This window comes from Saccopteryx leptura, chromosome 6 (assembly GCF_036850995.1).
Source record: "Saccopteryx leptura isolate mSacLep1 chromosome 6, mSacLep1_pri_phased_curated, whole genome shotgun sequence".
NCBI classification, from domain to species: domain Eukaryota; kingdom Metazoa; phylum Chordata; class Mammalia; order Chiroptera; family Emballonuridae; genus Saccopteryx; species Saccopteryx leptura.
The window spans coordinates 159,092,832-159,119,167 of record NC_089508.1 but is presented as its reverse complement, the minus strand read 5'-3'; the positions used below and the strand labels follow the sequence as shown (position 1 = coordinate 159,119,167).

Sequence of the window (26,336 nt, the reverse complement as noted above, 5' to 3'; positions counted from 1 at the left end):
AACCAGCCCTGCTCACCTGGTTGGGGACCTGGCATCTCATTAAAAGACTGAGCTTTGTACAAGCGCTCCCGTGTCCCCAGGGCTGACCTGGTTTCAGATCTGCCTTTTTCTGTACTTGCTACGACGTTACCCAGGTACCTGCATTCTGGCATCAGACGCGGAACCTCACAAGCTTTGTAGCTTCATCAAGTCATGGTCATTTCAGGGTCACTGGGGTTTTAGTTTGGGCCTCAAGAGAAAGTCCGAAAGGACAAGGTGTTCCCATGAGTGATGAGACCGAGACATTTCTGACCATGGGAAGAGCAGTGGGACCATGAGCTCGTACTGGCCTCACAGGGCAGAATGGTCGCAAGGTCAGCCTCATGGGGCACCCGGTCCAGTTGGCTCACAGTTCATCCGGTTCTAGGAGAAATGCGAAAAGACCTGTTTTGAGAAAAACATTGTAATCAAAAGGGAGGAAAAATGATGGGCTCTGTCCAGCCCTGACCAGTTTCATGACCCAGCTCCATCAGAGAATGAACTCTTAGAAAGGCATTTTATTACTTAAATGTGTTTTTAACAGCGACGTTGCCAACCAAAGAAAATCCTCTCTGAATTATATGGCTTTTTTGTTCAGCACGACAGGTTTTTTTTTCATCTCTAAGCAGTGATATCAGGCAGTAATTCAAAGTTTAAATTACTGTTTCATTTTTAAAATATCACCTGAGTCTTGTTGCATTTGGTCAAAAGTCTGCTCTGGCATTTTTGGTCACTTTTATCTATTGCTTTATTCTCATTGGTTCTTATGACTGTGTGCAGGCTTTATTGGAAAGGTTTGTTTTCCGCAGGGAGTGGAGGGGTGAGAGGAGACTGGGCGCGGACGCAGAGCCAGGCTGCTGGCTGGCGATGGTTATCTTGCGCCAGGCCTTGGTGAGATGTTAATGGCTTTTTCTGACCTTGCGAGGTGTTCGCTTTGGGAGAAGAGTTGGTGGAGATGCTTAGGTGGCATCTGTTTTGTCCTTTTTCAGAAGGTCAGGGGCTGCTGGGGACCAACATGGATCCTGTCACTCTGGAGAGCTGCTGCCCCTCTGCCTCTCTCTGGCTTCTTCCTCCCTGTCTGTGCAGTTTCTGTGTGGAGGGAAGGAAGGGATTCTGTGCCCAGGCTCCCAGCCGGGTCACTGCTTCAGAAGACAGGAGTCAGGAGCCTGTCCCTGCAGCGGGTTAGTGATGACAGAGAAATGCAGACAGCATGGGGATGGGGACCCAGCACACGCCCCTCAGAGCCGCTCTGGGGGAGGAGGCAGCCAGCCCTCCTGCTGAGGCGGCAGCACAGAGTGGTGGCCAAACCTCGTCCAAGCTCCAGGTAGCTAAGTCCCTGGGAAGCCTGCATTCTCAGGAGTTCAGAACCAGGAGAACATCAGTGTGAAGCACAGAGGGGGCCTTTGCTAGGCTGTATGCAGGGACATGGACTTGATGTGTGTTTGCTCTGGTGACATGGCCACCCCATCCCCACCTTGGTGGCTGTGCAGGGCTGTCTCCGCTGTAGCCACTTGGAATGTGTGTTGTTTTCTTCCCTTGTTTCTCTAAGAAACTCACTCTGTCTTTGGTGATAGGTCTGGTAGGGCTTCTGGGGGCTTGTTTCTGATCTCATTCATTTATTCTTCCCTGGGACAAGTAAGCATGCCTACTATGCTCAGGCACTGCTCTAGGTGCCCAAGATGCATTGGTGAATGAAAAACCAAGACCCCTGGCCTCATGGAGCCCTTGTTCCAGTCCGACCATCACAGCAGCCCCACTGGCCACCTGGGAGGGACATCACCTCTCCACCTTTCCAGATGCAGAACTATGGGACCCTAACGCCGTGCAACCTCAGTGCAGTTCACAGAGAAGCCCCCACAGCTTGTGTGACTTGCCTTTCTTTCCAGGAGGACTATTTGTCTGAATGCAGTAAACATCTTGACATTAGACCATAGCGTTAACCTCTTAAGAACACAGGCTTCAGAGTCAGGCCGCCTGGGCTTGAATCCTGGCTCTGCATCTCGGAGCTGCTTTCATGGGCAAGTAAGGTTCCTGAGGCCGAGTTTCTTCCCAGGGAAGATGGCTGTTATGACGGTCCTTATGGTGTGGAGTCCAGCTGGGGTGGAAATTAAAGCAGAAAGTGTAGGCAAAGCTTTCAACACAGTGCTTGGTGCCATGATGACTACTTGTAGCAAACAATCACATATATAATTAATTTTGTATATCATTAAGACTTTATGAGCCATTCCTCCCAGCACCATGGAGGATACAGATGTGTCCCGAAGTCCATCAGCTCTGTACAGATGAAGGAGCATTAGGGATGGGAGGACGAGAGAAGAGGGCGTGGAGCTGAGCAGGTCAGGGGGAGCCAGGTGGCCTCCAGTGTCAGGAGCGTCCTCCTGGGGGCCTGGCCTGAGCGGGGACACCTGGGGTAGGGAAAGTGAAAGGCTTTCAGATAAGAGGAACATGGGAATAAAGCAGGACTCGGAGGAGGGCGGCCAGTAGCTGTGGAAGGGTTGGGGAGACGTTGTTGGAGAAACACAGCCAGGACTAGAGGCGATGGGCTCAGAAATGAGGACTGGAGCATGAATTCGGGCAGGAAGGAGAACGGCAGCGTCCAGGCCTCTTTGGTCTGACTTCCCCCAGAGCAGGGAGAATCCCACAGGGTAGTCGGAGGCGCTGTCCAAGCTTTGCATCTGGGGGACAGTGCATCGGGACGCCACTGATGGGGCCAAGGTGTGTTGAAGCCCAGCATCGCATGGTGGGATGATTTCATTGGGCAAGGTGATTGGAGAGGGGGACCCTACAGCAATGTGGACTTGCTCAGCAGATAGTGCAACAGGTGGGACAGTGTCCGTCAGTTCACCTGCCCATGCCTCTGTGAGTCTGTCAGTGTTTGTTTAGTCCCTGCTGTTCTTAGATACTTAGCTAGGCATGGACTAAGCCAGGATATTCAGGCATTATGTTTGTAGAGCTCACAGGAGAGGCAACAGTCATTGCAATACAGGGCAGGTGTCAGGGTTGAGGTGAGCCCAGGCTGGGAGCCCTCAGGGACACCCACTGCAGGCTCCCGGGGTGCCTCAAGCTAAGCAAGTGTCAGGCAGGATGGGCCGAGGTGGAGCATGTGTCAGTGCTGGGGTCTGTACTCTGGAGCAGAGTAGGCCTGTGTTTGCAGAGGAGCAAAGGCAAAAGGGTGGAGGGACGGGGGACCATCGATCACTAGGGACCTTTTCTGCTAGCTTAGGAGCTTTATTTGCAGGTGAAGGGAGCAAGGCGTGGTGTGAGCTGGGGTGGAGTATCACACACAGATTTGCATTGTACAGAGCTCACTCAGGGTGTAGAGAGTGGTTAGCGGAAGGGAAGGATGAAGGCTGCATCGGGGAGGACTGGAGGGAGAAACTGACATGCACTGCCTCCCGTGTGCCAGGACCAGCTGCCAGGCACTAGGGGCTTCTTCCTCATCCTTTCTGTGCTCCTGATGGCTGCGGGAGGGGGTCGGCTGTGTTTAGTGATAAGGAAAGGGCTTGGGCACGTTGTGCAGAGTGTGCAGTTCTCACCTCCAGTAAGCAGTGGAGCCCCGTGTCAGATGCACGTCCAGGATTGCAGTGAGAGAGGCTGATGGGGGCTGGGCAGAAGCCTCGCTCCTTCCCTCATCACTACGGCGGAGGGGAGAGTCGCGATGGACATTCGGTACCACCTCTCCTCACCTGCTACCCCCTGTGCTTCCTGTCTGCAGGAGAGACTGGCCCAGCCATGTAGGGGGACAGACACTGGGGAGAGGTCTCTGCTCGGGGGTGGAGGGCCCTCCGAGGAGGCAGGGACAGCTGGAGAGACAGGATCCCAAGGGTGTTTATAGCGACTGAGACGTTTTTATTTTGAGCAGGTGCCAGCATTTCAGGAACATTCTCTTCATTTCTGCTGAGCCCACACAGCAGCCACACACAGTCTCTCCCCGCGAGAGACTGTGAGGGTGGCGGGGACCTGCTCCCACCCACCTGCTGCTCATGCCCGAGTCTCCCCTGGAGGGTGTCTGCTCTGCCTATGCTTCAGCATGCCCGCCATTCCCTTCCCTGTAGTTCCTGCTTTTCTCCCCTTCTCTCTGTCCGCCCTGCCTCCTCTGCTGCTTTCTGCTCTTCCTCTCCCCTCTGTCACTCTGGTGTCCTTCCCTGCCTCCCTCCACCCTCCTCATCTGTGAAATGGGAGTGGAAGTCCCTGGCTTCCTGAAGTAGCTGGGAGGATGATTAGTTAATTAATTTCAGCAAACCCCTTCCTCCCACTCTGTGTGTGGGGCGTGAGTGTGGACGGCGTCTGGTTCTCACTCTTGGGGACCTTCTCGCTAGGTGGGTGTGAAGCTCAGATGCCTGATGCTCTTTTTTGAGGCGCTGGTAGGGCCACTCTGGACTGTAAGCTTCTGAAAACACTTTGTTCCAGAGAGCTCCATATGACACTGGACAGTTACTCTCAGCCAGGAGGAGCAGCAGGCAGAGGCGGATTTGACGGCGGATGCATCCGGTGTGCGCCCTGGCCCCGACTTCTGAAGGGCCCCGCTAAACCTCAACTCTCCACTGTTTTTCTAATGTAAGGGGCCCAATATTTTCTTCTGCGCCTGGGGCCTCAACCGACCTTAATCTGCCTCTGGCTATAGGCCTTTCGGCCTCCAGAGACGCTAAGGCCAGCACCATCCGGGCTGCACAGCGAAGGTGCCTGCGTCCTCTTGGCCCAGTCTGTTGGCTAATCAGCTTGACTTCTGAAAGCGATCTTAGCTAACTACAATACCTTAAAGTGTTGCTGAATAAGATCATTATCACTAGTGCCATAATTTAGGAGGTGGCCAGCCAGCTTCATTTCCCCGCATAGCTCAGCATCGCAATGCAGCCTCAGCAGGAGCCTCCCTCCCTTTTCACTTCCCCAGCTCTGGAGTTCTCCCTTCCTCTCCTCCGTGCCTTCACCTGGCTGCCCTGTGGTGCCTGGAGAGGCGTGGCCAGACTCCTTGCTCCTAAGGAGTCTGCAGTCAGGGCCCACAGCAGTGGACTAGGGAGAAGTAGAATGATCTGCATTCACAATGAAACCTGCGGTTTACTAGCCTTGTGTCCTTGAGGCTGTCACGTGCTTTCTCCAGGGCGGAGTCAGCTTCTCAATCTATATAATGCCTCCCAACACCAGCTCTCACCTCCTGTTGTACGACTTATGTCCCGTAAGCCAGTGGACCCATATTAAGTGCTTGCTGAATGCTAGTGTGTGGGCTAAAAGAAATTAATACTTTTCCTCCCACTTTGTAAGTTCTGTTTGGGCTAATAACCAAATGTCACAGAGACAGATTAACAGGAGAAAATGAAAGTATAATAATGTACATGCATGAGGAATTCACCTAGATATGATAAGTCCATGAAAATTTCAAAGACAGACAATGTTGGGTATATAAGACATTTCTGGACAAAGCAGAAAGGGAGGAAGCAGAAAGGGAAATGGTTTTAATTTTTTTTCAGATATTATTTATTTATTTTACAAGGGGGGAGAGAGGGATAGAGGGAGAGAAGGGGAGAGAGAGAGAGAGAGAGAGAGAGAGAGAGAGAGAGAGAGAGAAAGAGAGAGAGGGGAGCTGGAAGCATCAATTCAACTCCTATGCATGCCTTGATCACACAGTGCAGGGTTTCGAACCTGCGACATCAGGTCGACGCTTTATCCACTGCACCACCACAGGTCAGGCGGGAAATGGTTTTAGATCCCAGAAGTGAGCGACTCACAGGCAGGGGAGCAATGCAGTGGGACTTGGGGTATCTAGCTAACAGGCACTTGCTGGGAGGCCTCTTGTTTACCATGTTTAATTCAAATTAGGCTAAAGGGGAGCATCCTAAACTCTCTCCTCCCTGAAGCAGGTTTCTCTGTCAGAATCTTTGGGGCAGGAAAGAGCGGAGGGTCAGAGGTTCTTTCTGAGTCTTTTGTTTCTTAAATAAACAGCTTTAAATCAGTATCCCCAAAGCAGCTTCAGGGTGGCAGAATTTTGGTCCCTTCACGGGGGTCTAGAAGAAGCGTATTTCCTTCAGGAGGCAGGTATGTGAACAGGCAGCGGGTGCAGCATAGTGAGCACAGTGAGAGAGAGGGTCCCATGAGGCCAGCTGGAGGGAGTGAGCCAGGCAGGGGAGGGGGGTGGGCGGGTCCCCGTCTCCATGTGTCACAGCAGGCATCCTTGAGGTGGCGTGCTTCTCCATTGTTATGTAAATCAGCCGTTTCTGCTTTGAGCCCTTTTCCCACAGTGCCAGTGCCCCAGGAAACCTTACCTCCATCTTCTTGTGAGTTTTGCCTTTCTTGGGGTCCTGTTGTTAGCGTAGTTAGTTAGTATTCATAAAGGAAGGAAGCCAGTGGAATCAGATATTAAGCTTAATAAACTGGGAAGCTGAATCAGATACTGGGCCTGCTTCATTAGGAAGTTACAGCATTCCATTAAGCTTGATTTACTAGGAAGCAGTACCATTTACAGACTCATTCATACATTCCAGGGGACCACACAGTCTCCACTGAGGGAACTTAATCCTCAAAGAGGTCAGGAAAAATCTCGCTGAGGAACTGGGGACCTGCTGGCCTGGTACCGGATTATGGGGAAGGGGGGCACTGGGACACGGAATTCCTCTGCTGGCACATGCGCGATAGAAACCAGATGATGCTGTAGACTTCTCGGGCATGTGCAGTAGAAGTCCAGATGACACAGGTGGAGGTGCTTATACTGCCTGGCATGCATAGTAGAAGCCAAAATGGCGACATGAAGGGGCAGAGCCTAACCTGAGAGAAGGATCAGATTGGATAAGGGCCACAGAACCCCAGAAGATCTAGGAAATGGGTTGGTTGGGGGAAAGACCCAACACACGCCATGAAGGACTGGGAAGTTGATTGGTCAGTCTGAAGAAGTAGCTGGTCCTTCCCACGCCAAAGATGATCTAATCCAAGCCTGACAAAGCTCTTGCTCCCTCTCACTTGGCAGCACAATTGCCCTGTTTGTTCATGTTCTCTCTCTGTAGCTGCTGCACAGGCTCAACAGCACCTGGGTCTGGCAGCCACGCCACTCTGAGCGCAGCTCCGAGCGGAGCCGGGGTGTAGCAATACAGCGCCAGCCGGAACGCAGCCCAAAGCAGAGACTGTACTAGCCGGGCGGGACAAAGGCTAATCTGGACTAAGCTTTGGAACAGCACAGAATCTTTGGAACTTGGCCTTTGTTCTAGGCCCAGTGAAGACAAGGCTGGACTTGATCCGCAGTGAGACACATTCAGTAGAGACCTCGGGAACCTGGGGGCAGCCTTCCATTTCAACCCCAGTAAGTCTTGCCACAACAGCTCAACCTCCCGTGTGTGGGTCTCCAGAAATGCTTTTCTCGTGACTCTGTGAAAGGACCCCACTTCCACCGGCAACACTGTCAAGGATCTGAGCTCTTATTCATAGTCAGACACCAGGGAGGGTGGACGTGCTGGTCTGAGATTCACCTCCGCACACAGCCCGTTGCTTCTCTTCACTCACTCCCTTTGCAGCATGTTTTTATTGAGCACCTACTATGGGCCAGGCACTTTGGATGTAGCAGCAAATGAAACAAAGGTCCCTGTCCTCATGGAACTCACATTCTAGCCATATAGAGAGCAGCAAATAAAACAGGTTTACACCGTGTGTCAGATGATAGGTTTTATGTTAAAAAGGCACAGAAAATAGTGTAAGAGAAGCAGTGTGCTGGTTATAATTTTAAAAGGGGTAAGAAGAGCGAAGCCTTCAATGAGCAGGTGACATTTGAGCAGAGGCCTGAAGAAGACAAGGGGGAGCAGGTGGGGACTGAAATGTGCCTTCTCATTCACTGCAAAGGGATTTGCTATGTTGTTGACAAGATAAACAAGATCAGAAGTTACTGAAGAGAATAAGCTGAGATAAGATGCCTGTCTTCTTCCAGCCTCAGTTTCCCCACACGCAGCATGAAAGAGTGAGTGGCAGGATCTGAGGCGGTGCCGTTCTGAGGGCCTGCGAGTAGCCTCTGCCTACGTCCCTGAACAGACTGTGTGCTCGGGAGACCTCAGCCACCTGTCTAGCAGATGCTTGGTGGAGGCCAGCTCTTTACAATTCTAGGCCAGGTCAGGAGTGAACAGGACCCTCCTCCCGCAGGCAGGCACAGGAGGAAGTCACTGCAGCACGTCGGGTGGCAGAGCACTGTAGAGGGACAGTTTGGGGAGGAAAGAGGAGTGTTTTCGGGGAAGAGTTTTTCTCACACCACTGGGCAAAGCAAGTTCCAGTTAGTTTTTCTAACTATTGGTTTAATAATGATTAAACACATAGAAGAGTGAAAAGAATGGTATAATGTATACATGTTTACCATTCACTGAGATTTGGCAGTTCTTTTTTAAAATTTTATTTAGAAAATTAAGTTTAACAGTGTGACATTAATTAATAAGAGTACAGAGGTTTCAGGTGAACATCTCCGTAGCATTTGGACTGTTGATTGTGTTGTGTGCCTATAAGGTATTTTTCCCCCCGCCAAGGAGCCACAAAGTGTGGAATAACAAAAGGCTTTATTGAGTACAGAGCACTCATCCTGCCCAGCGAGGTTCCCTGGCCCTGAGGAAAGATGGAGGCCAGGGAAGTCGCAAGGATTAAACCGTGTGGGAGATATTTAAAGGGGTCCTCTAGGGAAGTCAGGCTAACATGACATGGTGAAATCTCCCTGGCTTACAGTCAGTCGCTTTTTTCCAAAGGGCTCCTGGGAAGTTTCTTTTGGCATGCTTGGTTGTGGGTGTTCCCAGCCAAAGTTCGCGGGTCTGAGTTCCCCATGTGACCATCCCCCATTATCCACCAACCTTACAGTGCCCATCACCCAGAGTCACATTTTTCAATGCTTGCAATTTCTCTCTCTCTCTGAACACACATACACACTCTTCCCCTGAATCATTTAGAAATAATTTGCAGACATCGGGACATTTCAGCCCTAAGAAAAGGAGACAGGCATTCTCCTCCACAGCCATGTTAGTAGGTGTCGTTACATCTATGAGAGCAGTGATTCACATACTCTACACATGAAAATCACAACAGTTTTTCCCAGAATGTCTTTCATAGCTTTGTATAATTACTATAATATTTTTCAAGATCCAATCAAGTCTCATTTACTGCATTTGTTTTATTTATTTAATTTCTTCTAATCTAGAGCAATGACCTGCTGGTTTTATTTTTTGAGTGTTCAGGCAGTTTTCTTATAAAATGTCCTAAATTTTAGATTTTTTTTTTTTTTTGCCTAATGAATAATAGATTTCAGGTTAAGTGCTTTGGGCATCACTGTCTCCTACATGTTAGTGTGCTCTTCCATTTGTAGCACGTCGGAAGGTACTCGCCAGGTGGTGACCACTGCAGAGGCACTGAGCTGGCCCCTTACCCACTGGTAAGGTGTAACTTCCATATCTATTAATATACATGCAAATGTACATTTTCCTCTTTGAATAACTATGTATTTTGTGGCTGACCCTTTCAGACTGTGCTCATGTCCTGTCCCCCCCCCAAAAAAAACTGTCACTCTCTATTTTTACTAAGCATCAAATGATTCTTTCCTGACTCAGTTATTATGTGGGGAGTTGCAAAATGATGATTTTCTAGTTCTAGCATTCCTTCTAAATTTATTTAGCTGACTTTTTTTTTTTTGGTAAAAACAGTTTTACAGTTTTAACAACTTGCTTTTAAAGTTTAAGGTTTTGTCTTTTTTTAAACTCTTAACTGGTGTGTGTGTGTGTGTGTGTGTGTGTGTGTGTGTGTGTGTGTGTGTGTGTGAGAGAGAGAGAGAGAGAGAGAGAGAGAGAGAGAGAGAGAGAGAAGTAAAGATTAAGCCCAAGTCACACTGCCTCCGGAGAAGGCTGGCCATCAGTAGTGCAGTTGAGACCAACCCCACTCTGCTCCCTGCTCAGGTCTCCCCGCCTCACTGGCTTTCCTGCTCTTTCCCAAATGCAGTCAGGTGCCCCTTCCCCACATAGCTGCCTGATTCACTTTATTCTATCCTCTCACATCTCTCTCAGATGTCATCTTACTAGAAGATTCCCCGACCACCCATACAATAAGTATACCTGTGTGTTTGTCCCCACCCTCATCAGCACTGGCCATATAAACTTCATGAGAACAGGTCCTGTTGTTGGCTCAGAGCCTTAGCATAGGGCCTGGACTATAGTAGGTGCTCAATAAATAAAGACGGAATACACATGCATATGCATGTTCAGTAAAGCTCTGAATGAGACCAAAGTCTTTCTCATCACAGCTCCTCCCAGATGACCACTGAGATAGCTGTTCTTCCCCCCATGGGGATAACAGGACCACGGGGACCATGTGTGCTGTCAGCAGCTACTCACTTCACACCCAATTACCAAAACCAGCTGAGCTGTGAGATTATCCACCCCCCCCTTCTTTGACATGATTTTAGGGGAATAAAAACAAATCAGAATTCATCAACTGTGAACACAATTGTCAACTGCAAACTCTCAACAGTCTGGTTTAAAAATAGATGACAGGTTGATGAAAATCAGTGGAGAAAGCAATTTAAATAAAGTGTTAAAAATAATACCCAAAGCACACAAGGCAAAGCGAAGAGTGTGGAGCGGTGGAGAAGTGTACTCAGTGGAGACCTGTGTGAGCAGCGAACCAGACAGAGGTGATTAGTTTTACTTTACAAATCACAGAAGAGAAAGATTTACTAGCCACCTGCATGTGAACATTCGCTCATTCTGTCCTGTTGGCCTGTTATGCAAAAACGGAAGGGGAAATCGGTTGGGAAATATGCTGGCACATTGATTCTGAAGTAGGTCTGCATTGTGAACGTCTCTGCCCACTCAGGACATCTCTGGCTCTCTCCACCTCCTCTGTCTCTGGGAGGACTGGCAAAGGCATTTCTCTTGCAGCAGGTCAGGGGTCTGGGCACTTCGGGGGGCGGGGTTTGTATTGATAATTATATTTGCTTTGTACAAATGGGTTCCAGGGCAATACCTAGAAGTCCTTAACTGACTTCCCACTTTCTCAGCTCTCCTCTTCTAAATCCTCAGGCTAAGTATTCATTTAACTTCTTTACCATATAGTTAATACAAAGCCTTGAATTTTTCATATTTCCTCTTTTCTGGGCACTAGTCTCAGCTGATACCATTTCACAATTTCTTTCTGTCCAAACTGCTCTGTGTCCTGAGGCTGCTCTCCGTGGTCCTTCCTTTCCAGGAGAACTGAGCCAGCTTGGCACGAAGATCTGTGCTCCACAACCCTGAGTATGACAAGGTGTTCCCATTTCTTAGAGATGTCTCTGTAAAAATCTGGATGGAAGCTGTATTAGTTTGCTAGGGCTGTTGTAACCAACTTCAGACAGGGGTTTTAAACAACAGACATTGGTTGTCTCCTAGCCTGGAGGTAGAAGGTTGAACTCCAGGTGTGGGCAGGGTTGTTCCTGCCTCTCTCTAGCTCCTGGTGGCCTCAGGCATGGCCAGAAAATTCTCCCTGTGACCCTTCACACTGTCACCTTCCCTCTCTGCCTGTGGCTGTCTCTGTGTCCAAGATTGCCCTTTTTATATAGGCACACATTGGATTAGGACCCATCCTAATGAGCTCTTTTAAACTTCATTATCTCTGTGAAGACCCTAGTTTTAAATCCACACTCTGAAATACCAGGGGTTAGGACTTCAAAATATCTTTCATGAGATGTAAAATGCAAGGTGCAAAGCTCTTCCCTCTAGCGAGAGAGTGGGGGATGGAGCAGGAATGATTCCTCCCCACTCAGACCCTCTGCTGGTGTTGGCCAAAGGGCGCCCCAGGCAGTACCGACCTTCCAGGGGCCGCCTTTTCCCTTTCTGTGGAGGAGCTGCAGGGTGCCTTTAGCTCTGACTACTGTGAGCTTTAAGTAAATGCCTGGTTCTCCACTCCAAATCCAAAAATACGTTTATACCTGCTTACTCCTCCTTTTTTACATCCCCCAAGTTATTTTTTCTCTAAAGTGACGACTTATGGATGTTCCTCATTAGTTCCCAAGAATGTCATGTTGTAGACTGCAGACTCTAAGAGGTATGCTCAGACTGTAAGAGGTAGGCTCACAACACACACACACACACACACACACACACACACACACACACACACACACACACACACACACACCACTTCCCCCACTCCCCGCATCACGCCCCCGCCCCCGCCCCGCTTGGAGCTCTGCAGACACTGTGCAGACAGAAGCAAGTCAGCAGAGCTAGAGGGGCTCCTCTGACCACCTGGGTCCTCATGCCTGCAGGGCAGACATGGAGGAGGCAGACAGGTGCTCTCTGAGCAAGTCCTATGACAAGAAACCAACTTTTTTACTCCTGCTTGGAGCACACTGTAAGGGGAAGGGTGTGGGTGGGAGTCCTGAAATGGGGAAGGACACCGTGATGGCCTTGTGGTGTGGGGGGACACGTATTTCTCCTTCCTCACATCCCTTGAGGGGAATTTTTTCACTTTCTCACTCTGCTCCCCACTGCCTCTTTTCCGAGGAAGGCTGTGTGCATCCTGCTGCTGGGAGCCCAGTGTTTCAGGTCAGGGGCGTAGCCACGAGAGGAGCAGAATCCCTGCATGGGAATGGAACATGACCACCTCTTTTTCTCTGAGCTCCCGTTATCCTGGTGGCCCTAGACTCAGGGCAGCTTGTCTACCTTGTGCTTCAGAGTCTGAGTGCACACAGCCAGGGCACTGATTTGCAATGCCCAGCCTTGTGGTTCACGGGTAAGTGGCCAGGACTTTCCCCAGCAGCTGTTCCCCGCAGGTCTGGAGAGGGTGCTACTTGGATTGGAGTGAGGCATTCATTTGGAGTAAAGGTCCCCGTCACACTGAGCGGCCTATCTAGCAAGTCTAGCAAGCAGCCCTGTACTCTGAGAGTTATCTGGCCGCTCTGGGTAAAGATGGTATGGTGACCAGCTTCTATATCTTGTTCTTCCCTAGCAAGACCCTGGGGGAGATAGGAGGAGGTAGGACCTTGGTCGGCAAACTCATTAGTCAACAAAGCCAAATATCAACAGTATAACAATTGAAATTTCTTTTGAGAGCCAAATTTTTAAACTTAAACTATATAGGTAGGTACATTTCTTTGTACATTTCTTTTTTTTTTTTTTTTTTTTTTTTTTGGTATTTTTCTGAAGCTGGAAACGGGGAGGCAGCCAGACAGATTCCCGCATGCGCCCGACCGGGATCCACCCGGCACGCCCACCATGGGGCGACGCTCTGCCCACCAGGGGGCAATGCTCTGCCCCTCCGGGGCTTCGCTCTGTCGTGACCAGAGCCACTCTAGCACCTGGGCAGAGGCCAAGAAGCCATCCTCAGTGCCCGGGCCATCTTTTGCTCCAATGGAGCATCAGCTGTGGGAGGGGAAGAGAGAGACAGAGAGGAAGGAGAGGGGGAGGGGTGAAGAAGCAGATGGGCGCTTCTCCTGTGTGCCCTGGCCGGGAATTGAACCTGGGACTCCTGCACGCCAGGCCGACGCTCTACCACTGAGCCAACCAGCCAGGGCCAGTACATTTCTTATTGAGGTAGTGCCTGCACGTGGTATTTTGTGAGAGAGCCACACTCAAAGGGCCAAAGAACCGCTTGTGGCTTGGTAGCCACAGTTTGCCGACCAGGTGGGTAGGAGATCAGGTGGGTGATTTGCAGGTGGGACTTGGGACATGCTGTAGGAAGGGCACATACAGGCAAAGTCTGAGTTGTAGGTCCTCATGATACCTGTGCCCAGTGCTAACTCAGGGTCCGAGCTGCGTGCTCTCCTCCCAGAGGCACCCACATGGGCTCTCACTCACTCCTTGTAACGAGTGTCCCTGGAGGGTGGTTATAGCTTGGTTATTACTTTGATAAAAGCCTGTCAACTTTGTTTTATATTTTGTCATAAAGTGTTTGATACATACACACATGTATTATTTATATCAGTTGCCAAGGCTCGTAACAAAACAAAAGCCCAAGAACCAACACTCACCTTGTAAGGTGTGCCATACCCAAGTGGTGCTGTGGGCCGAGGCTACCCTCCTGCCTCCTTTCTGCAGGGAACCTGTCGTAATGGCATTTGTCACACCCCTTAAAGTAGCTTTTATCACATACATATGTATCTCTACATAGCATGTTTTGAGCTTTATAATAATAAAAAAAAAGGAGTTATAGTCCTTTGGGCCTCATTTAAATGCCATATGCTGTCCTAGAAGATGAAATGCATATCTGTGCCCTTGAAACATGATTGTCGCTTGTGTAAATAGGTCTGATTTCCTCTGGTGGCTTCTTCCTGGGCCAGCCATGGGAGCCGTGCACCCACAGTGACAGTCCACTGGGGTCCTGGGCAGGCTCCCCAGGGAACTGGTGGTGTGGGCATCGAGGAGGCAGACAGATTGGACTCTGACTCCAGGGGTCTCCTGGGGTGCACAGGAGGCTGACAAGCAGAGTGCTGGATGCAGGGCTCAGAGGAAGTAGATCAGAGAGCAGTGTCGGTCCAGGACGGTTCTCCGGGACCTCCAGATGGTTCACCAGGACCTCCAGCACCTGCATTCTTTGTGCAGTGGGTGGGAGCTCCTGGCGGCTGGAATGGATTCAGAGCATGAGAACAGTGCCGCCTCTCCCTCTGCCTCTGTCCTCCAGCCCCTACTTCTGAACACCAGCCGTCTGCTGGGGTGCATGCGTGTCCCATTGTGCCAGGGACGAGACAGTGACTAAGGTCTTTCCCAGCCATCAAGCACTTCATGGTCCAGTAGGAAGTCAGTTGTTTGTTAGCCAGCTTTTGCTAAATTATGCTGTGGTAGCCATTTCCCTGAACACCAGTGGCTGGCAAGGACACCCATGAAGTCCTGTTCGTGTTGTGTGTTTGCTGTAGGTCAGCTTCAGCTCTGGCCATGTCCCCTGCTGTCTGGGCCCCAGGCAGATGCAGCCCTGGTCTGGCACATGTCATTTTCACAGTAGAGAGAAGAGCAAGAGAGGCGATGACACCAAGCAGTGGGTCGTAAAACAGCAGCTCACACCTGGCTCATGTCACTCCTATTCACAGTCCACTGGCCAGCATGGCATCACCGGGGAGGGGCATTCTCTTTCCTGTGGGGCAGTGCTGTGTTGTGAGGCACAGGGCCCCTTAAGGGAGGTGGGAGGACGTGTGGAGAAGTATTGTCACTTATCACAGGTAGAAACAGGCAATTACACTAACAGTATGGATAGGCTTTATGATCAGGAAATGTAATATAATTTGACTCTATAAAATAAATTTTTATTTAAAAAATAGTTTCCCCTAAATTAGCTTTAGGGATGCTCTTGACAAGAAAGTTTAAGAACTGCTCATCTGAAAGTGAAAATTATTCCAGAGCGCTGGCCCAGGAAGAGGGAGGGAGAGGGGCTGTCCACAGCCTTCACTCTGGCCCTGGGCACCTGAAATGAAGCTTGTAGTGGTGACTCACCTGCCACCTTCCAGCGTTCCTCTTGGCTTACCTTCTGTCCATCTGGACAGTCCACAGGTGTGCCTGTGCCTGCGGGTCCCTACATAGACAAAGATGTCCTGCCTAGCCTCAGGGTCACATCCACATGGCTGCAGAGGCATACAGTTTTCTTGATTCCTCATTAAGTCAGTTGCTGTGTGAGGTCTGGGCCATGGCTTTCTATACAGCCCCCACCCCTCCTGCTACTACTGCCCTGGGCTCATACAGGACACCTAACAAGTGTGTACAGAAGGGAGTGTTATATGAAGAGGAAGCCAGCACCCTGGAGGCCTGGCTGTCGCTCTCTCTCCACAGGGTGGGCGGCGGCTACATGGTGACAGGTGGAGTTCCGGGAGAGTGACTCAGGTGTACTTCGAGCCAGGTTAAAGTCTTCTGTGCCTCGCTGTGTAATCGGCATGGAGACCGAGTAGCTCACCCTCTCACAGTGAGCAGTGTTTGTCTGCACTTTGTGCTGTTCTGCAAACGTTTCAGGCCTTCTCCAAGATATGCATTAGTGCATTCCAAGGGCAAGGGTGGTAATCTCCTCTTTTCTCTCTCTTAAAAGATTCCTCATGGCTCTTGATAAGAGCTGCACACACAGGGGGTAATATTTTCCTATCTCCTCTTCTTTTGAATCTCTGCCAGATAGAAATGTGGCTTTGAACCCATGGGCCTTTGCAGAAGACTGATTACTCACAGGCCTTGATCTAGAGAATTTCACAGTAAAAAAGGGGGTGAGCTCTCAGACAACTCAGACCCAGGCCAGTAGCAACCAGAGTCCCGAGCCTCTGTCTGTCCTCTCGAGTGCCTCCACATGGCAGAGACAGGGACGGCGTCAGACCGGCCTGTGAAGCCTGACCCCACCCCTTATGAGTGTCTTGATTCGCTGCCCTAACCAATTGAGCTATCTGGCCATGGCTGATCTTTCGTTATTTAACCTCTTTGAGCCTCAGTTTCTTATTCTGTAATGTTGGAATAATAAAAAGGTTGTTCACTGTTGTGAGTAGCATCCTTCTTTCCTGCGTGTGTTCTGAATCAGTTCAGACTGAGGAGCAAATTGCTGGCAGGAAGTGGCCAGAATACTGCCGTTGTTACTGAGAAAGGACCAGAAAGTGGGCAGATGACTTTGGGACTTAGATCATGAATTTGAGAATCAGGTGGATGCTTCCACCAGTCATAGGCTCGTTAGATGACCACAGGACCCTCTGCCAGGAGAGACGGTGGGAAAAGGTTTTGGATGGTTGGAAGAAAAGCACTGAATCCTCTCATTCCTCAGGGGAAGCACAGGGCTTCACACATGCCATCCAGACTAGACAGATAGTTACTGAATAGTCAATTAAAGAAAGATGCTGCTCCCCAGGAAGAGAGTGGGAGCAGCTGAGAGGGACCAGGAATGCTCATGGTGGGTGGACAAGGAAACGTGCAGAAGCTGCCTATGCTGGGGTGGGGGCAGGGGGTGGGATTCCAAGATGTTGTTTCAGACTTTTATTAACAGTTACAGTCGCATTTACCATTTATTAAAGGAAGCCTTCTAGTGCTCCTGCAGTATTTTTAGATGTTATACTATGCATTTGGAAAAACATTTCTCATATAGTGTGCTGTAATTCAGACTTTAACTAAGATGGACACCCCGTTCTCCGTCTTTGCTCCTGCAGACCTCACTGTGGTGGGCGAGGCACCGGCTGTGCCCTGTGGGAGCCAGGTGGGGGCTTGCTTGGCCGCATCCCTGAGGCCTGTCCTGTCTCTCCTTTGCAGTGCAAGATGGAGTTCCACGCTTGTTCTACCGGCAAGAGCCTCACCACCCTGTGTGACGGGCCCTGCCCATGTCTCCCAGAGCCTGAGCCTCTGAAACACAAGGCAGAAAAGAATGGTGAGTGGGGATCTCAGGGGAATCCCTGAAGGAGGGCCGGGTGGTCTGGGAGGGCTGGCCAAGTTCCGCCCAGGTGCCAGCAGCCTGGCGTTTATCCTAGCCGTTCTAGCCCAGGACGGGGAGGGGGCTTGCTCGACAAGGACTGCAGCTTGTTGGGACTTGCACCAGAACTGCCTTCAGCTACTGTGGAAAAGGAAAGCTGGGAGTCTTTGAAATGAGTTCTGTTAGTCCAGGACACGCACTGGGTTCTCTGAGAGGTCAAACCGGCTGTGGTGCGGAAAGGGCAGGTTTTTCCGCAACTGAGTCCAGAGCCTGCCCTGGGGTGCATCTTGGTCTTCCTTGAACTCTGATCTCTAAATCCTTTGAACTTCTCAAGGCCAGATTTCAAAACAGAGACTGCAGAGATGTCATGGTGGTGGAGAGCATTTCACCCTAAAAGCATTTCTGCATTAATGTATGCTGCTTGGAAGACAGCACAGAGCCAGGGGCACATGAAAGAAGAACGCATCCCCGGGGCGGACAGCTTTCTCTTCCAGGCTGAGGCGGGCAGGAGGGTTGGGCTTCTTTGGATTTTTCCACAGTGGAGAAAGTAATGTTGTTCTTCCTCTGGTCTCAGCTCTTTCTTGTGGATTCCTTAATGAGACCCCAGAGAGAAGGTTGCCTTCTGAGGGTCAGGGCTTTCTCAGTTACACTGTCTACTCCATGGAGAATGTCTGTGTGTGTTCGTGTGTGTGTGTGCCCACACATGCATGCGTGCGCGCACACACACACACACGCATGTACATGTCTTCGAAAGTGTCTCCTATTTGTTCAGAAGGAGGATCAACAGGGTGTGTGTGTCAAACCATTTGCCTCTTTTTTAGTCATATTGTCTTTTCCAGGGCACATAGCTGGTGGCGACTATAGAAATACTGTGTTAAAGGGCTCTTTGGAAGGTTTAACTCAGAATGTGGATGGACAGTGTAAACTATAAAGCACTGTGGTCACAAATAGTCTCCATAGATGACTCTTGACTGCCAAAAAGCTGACCTCATTGGGCGTGATCCGGTTCACTCGTACACCTGTAGTAAGAAGTGCTGGTTAATACGCACACCCCTCCCAATGAACAGGAAACCTGAAGCCCTGTGTGGTTAAGTAACTACAGAGGTCTGATAATTAACTTCTTTCTGGAGGGTTGTTATGAATTTTCTAAGGAAGATTCAATAGCTTCTATTACTCCAGGTATGTTGTGTATTGCTTTTACTCACTCTTCTATTGTGAGGCATGAAAACCAAACCAAGAACCGTCTTCCCACCACTGTGCCTGTAGTGTCTATAAATGGGGTGAGTGCGTCTCTCCCCGAGGGCGGCCAGCATGGCTGAGGTCTCCTGACTTGCCAGGATGAGGCGCAGACCCATCTTCCGGTGGGGCTGTGAGGTTCTCCAACAGAAGCACAGCCCTTATTTCTTAAGGGCGGGCTTGTCATACCTGATGAGATGAGAGTCACTCTGACATATGACACTCAGGCACGGCCTTGATTCTACATCAATCTGTTCGACTGTGTCCTTGTAAAAACGGGAGCAAATCTTTATGGAGCCTACATAACTAACTACATTGCCGTTAAAAGTCAAAAGACTCAGAGAATGGTGCCGTTCCTGGATTCTGAGAGCTCATGGGGCAACAAGAATACCATGTTTGTAAAAGCACACACTACAGAGATAGTAGTGAGAGCTAGACCAGGAAGAAAGAAAAAGGACTTCATCATGCACCTTATCTGAAATGCAAACAATAAAAAATGCTAACCAACACTGTACCAGAATAAATTATCAAAGTTGTATTTCCCTCATCGGTCCTTCAGTCCTTTATGACTCTTTCTTGTCCCACTGGCTCTTGGGTCATCAGTTTGCTCTTAACGAAGTCACCTGCCTCTGGAAAGAGTCCTGGAACTTTGCACTCAGTCTCTGATACCATCTGGCACGTGTCTGAGAAATATCAACTTGAACGCCTGTGACAATGAGTCTGTCACATGGGGTATCAATTAGATTCAGGACAGTTCTTTCCACGCAGCTCGGAGGCTGGCCTTCTCAGTTAAAGACCCACTTTCTGGGCTGTGGTCTACAGCAGAGCTTTTATGTAAGCATGAGCAGGGAACAGAAACTGCCTGTTGATGAAAAAACTGACCGACTGTGGTTAATTTGTTCCACAGGCAACAATATCCTAATGAAGGAGAGTATAATCTCCTATCAGGCTATAATGCTTACCTTTTTAGTATGGATTTGATTGGTGTTTCCCTAGAGGATAAAGACATACTATGGGCAGAGAGGGCCCTGATAAATCCTGAGGGTCATTTGTGAAATGATTAAATTAATAACATTTTACCCAGACAAATCAATCAAGGGAAGGCTGACCTTTTCCTTCGCCTTGACAGGTCTTCTGTGCAGCTCCTGTGACAGTTTGTGACAGGCAGTGAGCACTAAGCTGAGGCCATGGCATGCAGGGTGAAGAGGCCCGGGTGGGTGTGAGGGGGGTGAAAGGCCCGGGTGGGTGTGAGGGGGGTGAAAGGCCTGGGTGGGCGTGAGGGGGTGAAAGGCCCGGGTGGGTGTGAGGGGGGTGAAAGACCTGGGTGGGTGTGAGGGGGTGAAAGGCCTGGGTGGGTGTGAGGGGGTGAAAAGCCCGGGTGGGTGTGAGGGGGAGGTCAGAGGTGAAGTGAAGGCAGGGTTTATGGTAGTGTAGTTGTAGGGTGGTGAGGGGGTGAGCATGCAGCCCAGCTCCCCTGCCCGCCGGCTGCGCCTCCGAATGGCAGGCAGTGATATGGCTGTCTCCGCCGCAGTGAGCCATTCCATGGCTCTGGACTGTGTTAGGAGCCATCTTGTTTCTGTGCCTCTTGCAGAAATGACATCTCATAGTCTCACAAATGCAGGTGTGTCAAAATATGGCATCGTTATTATTGTTGATGCTTTTTTTTAGCCTTCTGTTTTGAACCTTGGTTTCGCCTGGTAAAGAGAGCACTAACATTGTCACTTTCAGGTCAGCTCTGTCCATTCAGGGTTGTGTCAGAATTCTAGAAAGGTGGGGCTCATGAACTGTGATGCTAGGGGGGAGTGGCTCCTGGTGTCATCTGTCTGTCTGTCTCTGCCTTCTACCTTGTTGGCATTCCTGCCCTCTTCAGTGAGTGGGCCCTTAGGGTTCTTCCTCACTGCAACCAGGCAGGGACGTTTGTGGTCCCCTCCAGGGCATTGCTCGCCATGTCTACTAAGGTCATGCTGAGTCCTCCTCCTCCTATGTCCTGCTCTTCCAGGTGGACTAGTCCTCACACAGCCCCTCCCAGCCCCTCCTCACGGCCATAGAAAACTTGAGGATGCCCTCCTGTGACCTAGTGTCAAGAAAGACTGATGAGGTTGCCATTCAGCCCTCTCTCCTTGGACCTGCTGGGCAGTCATTGCTATTCTATGCACAGGACAGTCTTACAAGCTTGCCTCACATTGGATTTCATATTGGCAGCAAAGCGCAGGTCCTCTTTGACACTAGGGTTGTCCCCTGTCTGGGGCTTCACTAGCACCTCCTTCCTGCCTGGGACCTGCAGCTGGGTTGGAGACAGGGACAACTGTGATAAACAGAACCCTTCCCGGGGGCTCACCTGCCTCTACCTATTCTCCTTCCCAAAATGTTACCTCTTGTAGCCCTGACTTTGGTAAACATTGCATGTAAGTGTCCAAGGTGTGTGAGGGCAGGTCTAACTCATGCCTTTCAAATCTTATAGGTGCCCAGCTTTGTCCAGACTTGGGCCTTTTGAATTACAACATACCCAGCTCTTGCACATTGGAAGTGTCTAGTCTCAGCTTGAGTTTCAAGAGTATTTTTGGGAAGTCAAAACCAAGTGATTGACTTTTTTTCTTCTCTTTGTTCTTTCTGCATCTCTCCTTTGATGCAGCCCCTGAAGACATGAGGGTGTGGGCATCTTTTAGTGCCTGAATAGTCCCTCTCACATCTCTAAGTTACCTCACGACCTGGGACACGTAACTGAATTGCTTCATTTCTCATCTCTGATACCAGTCCAGCCTCAAGAGTAGCAATGATTGTCCAAAAAAAAAAAAAAAAAAAAAAGAATTAAAAAATGGTTAGAAAGAGGGAGATGAAGTTGAAATCTAGTGTAAAGTCTGGGTTTCTGTACTTTGTCTAAAGATCCCTCCCCATTCTCTCAGTGTTTCCTTGTTCCCGCCAGCCTGCCCTTTGGGGAGTCATCTCTGCCTCCTGTCACCTGAACTCGGTGTTGCTGCCGCTCTGTCTCCAGTCATTGCTGAAGAGTGTGAGAGCTCTCTGAGGAGCTCGTTTCCTCATTTCTTTACAGTGCTTGGAAATTGAGGTCTCGGCCCTTGCCGGTTGGCTCAGCAGTAGAGCATCGGCCCAGCCTGTGGATGTCCTGGGTTCGATTCCCGGTCAGGGCACACAGGGGAAGTGTCCATCTGCTTCTCCACCCCTCCCCCTCCCCCTCTCTTCCCCTTCTGCAGCTATGGCTCGATTGGTTTGAGCAATTTGGTCCCAGGCGCTGAGGATGGCTCCATGGCCTCGCCTCAGGAGCTAAAATAGCTTAGTTGCCAAGCAATGGAGTAGAGGCTTCAAATGGACAGAATATCACCCTGTAGGGGGTTTGCTTGGGTGGATCCTGGTCGGGGCGCATATGGGAGTCTGTCAATGCCTCCCTGCCTTCCTGCCTCCCACTTAATAAAAGAAAAAAGAAAGAAAATCGAGGTCTCTTATAATTGAAGTCTATAAGATACATTTTTTAAACTAGCCAAAGCTTCTGCCTGTCTGGACCTGAGTCTCACACCACTCTGCCTCCGGCCTTGTCACAGAGACAGACCACCCCTACCTGGCCTTGTTCCATCTGGAGGAGGGACAGGAGCTCCCTTGTTGGCGAGGTGAGAATTGTGCATTTGTAGAACAGCTGATTAGGAAAGATCTCACTTACCTTTTTATATGCTATGTTGGGGGCCCACTGTGTTCTTCCAGCATCCTCAGCTTTCCCTACAGGACCAGGGAAGGCCGAGTGGGTGGGGCCTCCAGCTCTTCCATCCCCCAGTGACTCTGAGTTTCTGCTTTACTGTGTTAGACTGCATCTGCAGGAAAAGAGCTAGATAGACCCTGGTGATCCTTGTTCAGTCCTCTTTTACCAGAGGAGGAAACTGGACACCCATTGAGAGAAGGAACCTCAACTAAAGTGGAGCTGGGACTGCCAGCCTTGTGCCTTTGTCCCACTGTGTCCCACCTGAGGTCAGGGTCAGCAGCCTTCAGCCTGAAGGTGGTAGAGGGTCTGTAGCTGAGTTTGGTGGACTCAGATGTATTTCTTCAGGGTCTGATGCCACTCCCCTGTATTTTGAAGTATCAGTCACCAGGCGGAGACTGTCATGTGTTCCCCCACACCAGCAGTGCTTCAAGTAGCATCTGAGGAGGAAGTGGAGAGAACAGTATGACTTCCAAAGACAGCTCCATCTTTGTCTCTTCTGACACAGAACAGCTTTTGGAGAGAGGCTGTGGGTCCCACATCCTGGACAAGGCTGTGGGACTGTAACCTTTCCAGGTGGACAGCCTTGGGGGCAGGGCAGAGTGGGGCCTTTGGGCGAGGTAGAGGCTGGGGATAAAGGGGTGCTGTAACTTCCCAGTAGGGCCTGCCAACCAGGAATAACAGCTTCCTGCCAGCTGAGCTATGTGAACAGTAGAAAAATGGTTTGCATTGACTTTCTTTTCTCAAATGGTGATTTCAACCTGAGGGCTGGATCCTGGGGGAACAAGTCCCGGGCTGATAGCCGGTTGTCTAATTCCATTAGTTATCACAAGTGGAGCTGGGAAATGCACTTAAATGGGAACAGGAGGTGGTGCCAAAGAGGCAGGATGAGAGTTCCTCCCAGCTGTAATGTCTCAATGGAGAAATGCTGAAAGAATCCTACGGCAGAGGCTCCCAGCAAAACGGAGGCTTATCTTTGCATCCAGGGAAGAACAGCTTTTCTTTAATGTCTATTGTGAAGCGGGGTGAAGGCCTGGGGCTGGCAAACTTGCCATTTAAAAGCAATTTCTATTAATCTTTCCAGGCCCATTCAGCTTCATTCACTTATTATTCAGGAGTACATTATGGTCAGAAATTAAACATATAAAGGAACATTTCATTTTTAGGGCCTTGTTATTCTAAATGTCATTACTTAGGAGAAAAAAGGGCTGCAGAATTAAATTGGCAGCGGCGTCAAGGAAGAAAGCTTTACTTGTCAGGACTTTTGACTTTGAACTCAGATTCTTCTGCTTTTGTGAGCTCAGGTGAGCCCTTCTCTGCAGAAGCAGACAGACCATAGGCTCTCCTTGTCCTTCTGAGATCTACTTGATGCCAGCTGATGGCGAAAAGTGAAAGGTGAAAAGAAGGAGAAGGGTAAACTGAGGTAGGGGTGGCCATGGTTATAACTGGAGTCCAGAGAAGGGAATAAAAATTTGTGCTAGAAATGAATGGCTTTGATATTTGCCCAGTCCTCTGTGCTGTTATTTTAAATTTATAAATTTATGCATTCTTATATAAAATCCAAATATTAAGGCTAACATGTCTCATATTCCCAGTTCTATTAGCTTTTTAGTGCATTTGCTTTCAATTATTTTTGATATGCACAATACTAACGTACTTTCTAAGCTTTACCCATTCAAACTCAGACTCATATTCTTTCTATATAATGCTATGTACCCTGCTTCTTTTATATATCAGAGATATGTTTTCATGTAAGTACGACAGATCTTATATATCAGAGATATGTTTTCATGTAAGTACAGCAGATCTATGTCTGTCTGTCTGTCTATCTCCTGGCCAACCTACCCACCCTGCTATCTTGAATGCCACACTTAAAAATGTGATGACTACTCAGTGTTTCTATTCGGACTCCCATAGGCATATTGAGCTTAACATGTCCGAAATCAGACTTCCCCCAAATCTGCTTCCTCCTGCAGTATTTACCATCTTAATTAATGGCAGCTCTATATTTTGATTTGCTGGAGTAAAACACAAATACAAAAACCCCTCTTTTTCTCAACTGCCACATATAATTATGTTGACTCCACTTTCAAATTGATTTTCAAATATATCCTCTTCTTATGGCCTCCACTATTACAACCCTTGTGGTCCAAGACATCCTCATCTTTTATTTTAATAGCTTCCTCATTGATCTCCTGGCCCCTTCTTTCTCTTTTGAACAGCGTGCACTAATTCTGTAAAATGTGAGTCAGATTGTGTAATCCCCTATTTAAGACACACCGGTGACTTCCATCTGTTTTTCAGAGGAAAAGCTAAAATCCTTTAAGTGACCTGCAAGGCGTCCCCTGGTATGTCTCTGTCTCCAGCTTTTGGTATTATAGCACTTGCCCACTCAGCTCCAGGCACACAGGTCTCCGTGGGGTCCCTCGGATGTGTCAGTCACGCTCCTGCCTCTGGGCTTTGCAGTGAAGTCCCCTCAGCCTGGACTGCCCACCCAGATATCTGCACGGCTCGCTCCCTCTTGGAGTCTCTGCACAAATTGTGACCTTCTCGGAACCCCCCCCCCCCCCCAGCACTCCTATCCCATCCCCCTTTCCTTCTTCTTTCTCTCCTTACCAGTTATCATCTCCTAATCTACTCGGTAACTTGTTACTTATTTGGTTTATTGTCTGTCTCACCCACTTAGAATGCAAGTTAATGAGGAGGTTTTGTCTCACTTCTGAATAATTGTCAGAAGTTGAATGAATCTACCTCATTCTTTTTAAAGGGTTATCCATTATACAGATGTACCAGAGTTTATGACATTGAAAATGGCCAAAAAAAAAAAAAAAAGAAAAGAAAAGAAAAGAAAAGATTTATTAGGTCGAGACCATATGCATAAGGTGGTTAGAATACGTAGCCTGCTACGCACTTCATTATATGTTTGATGAGTCTAACAACTGAAGAATGTCATCTGTATTGCTGATGAGAAAATGTGAGATTTGCAGCATTTCAGTGCCTGGCCTAAGGCCACTCAGCTAATAAATGACAGAGCCAGAACACCTGTGTACTGTTACCCTCACATTCTACTGTGTTCTTAACCTAAATCGTGCATCCATTGAAAGGGCAGGCTTCCTTTGGAAAAAGAAACAACACACACACGTACAGTCACACATTTTAAGCTAATCTTTGCCATTTTTGCAGTGCTCACAGAATGCACTCCTCACTGATAACACGGCCCTCTCTGATGGGCTTTTTCTACAGCGAGAGAGCAGACGTCCCTGCTCATTTTCTCCTTTCTCTCCACAAGTACGCTCAGCTCTCTGAAGTTTATCAAAACACTGGCGTGGGCTCATCGCTCACCACCATATTATGCTCTGCTGATAGCCAGGCATTTCCAGCCTAGCTCCTCAAAGATAAAAATTCATTTGTAATCTGTCCTGAAGTCGATTGTTCTTCCTTTGCCCTGCTATCTATTGCAAAGAAAAGACAGCATTACAATAAAAAATAAATTGAAATTATAATTGAAAGAAAGCAAATGACTGCCACCCCACAAAGCCAGCTGCTCCGTAAAATACTGGTGATCCTCCTTCCTAGATCCAGAAGTTGCTGTTGGGGCCTGGGCCCATGGCAGGGAGTAGGGTGGGGGGTAGGCACAAAGGGTCATAATTAAATGAGCTCAATTTTAACTGTAGAAATAAAATTAGAGTTTAAAAAAATGTAGCTGTTTTATCTTGATGATAACGGAAACTGTTTAAAAACCAAAAGTGAAGATTAGACAGGAAGGAAACAGGAATGCCACTTCGATTATTTAACTTGAGGACTTCATAACAATACCAGATAAAGCTCAGAAGAGGCCGTTGGTTGAATACTCAGATCCGTGGAGAGTGCAGCCAAAACAAACTGGAACGATGAGCCAGATCTCTTCAGTCTGAGGGTCTGAGAACAGGTTCCACACCACACTGGTGTCCTGAGGGTGAAGCCTTGTGCTCCTGTCCCCGCCCCAGGGCCCCTCCTGCTTGTGAAGAGGGACTTTGTGGCCAGAGAAGGCAGACCTGCTTACACAAGAGTTCTG

The 26,336-nt window shown here is 49.1% G+C and overlaps 1 protein-coding gene across 1 annotated transcript in view; it reads left to right on the top strand.

Moving 5' to 3' along the window:
* Positions 1-26,336, top strand: part of SPOCK1 (SPARC (osteonectin), cwcv and kazal like domains proteoglycan 1) — a 541,468-nt gene that overhangs the window by 411,066 nt on the left and 104,066 nt on the right. Inside the window, exon 6 of the mRNA XM_066342163.1 lies at positions 17,187-17,301. Coding sequence (XP_066198260.1) covers positions 17,187-17,301 — 115 coding nt within the window. The remainder of the gene's footprint in view (positions 1-17,186; positions 17,302-26,336) is intronic.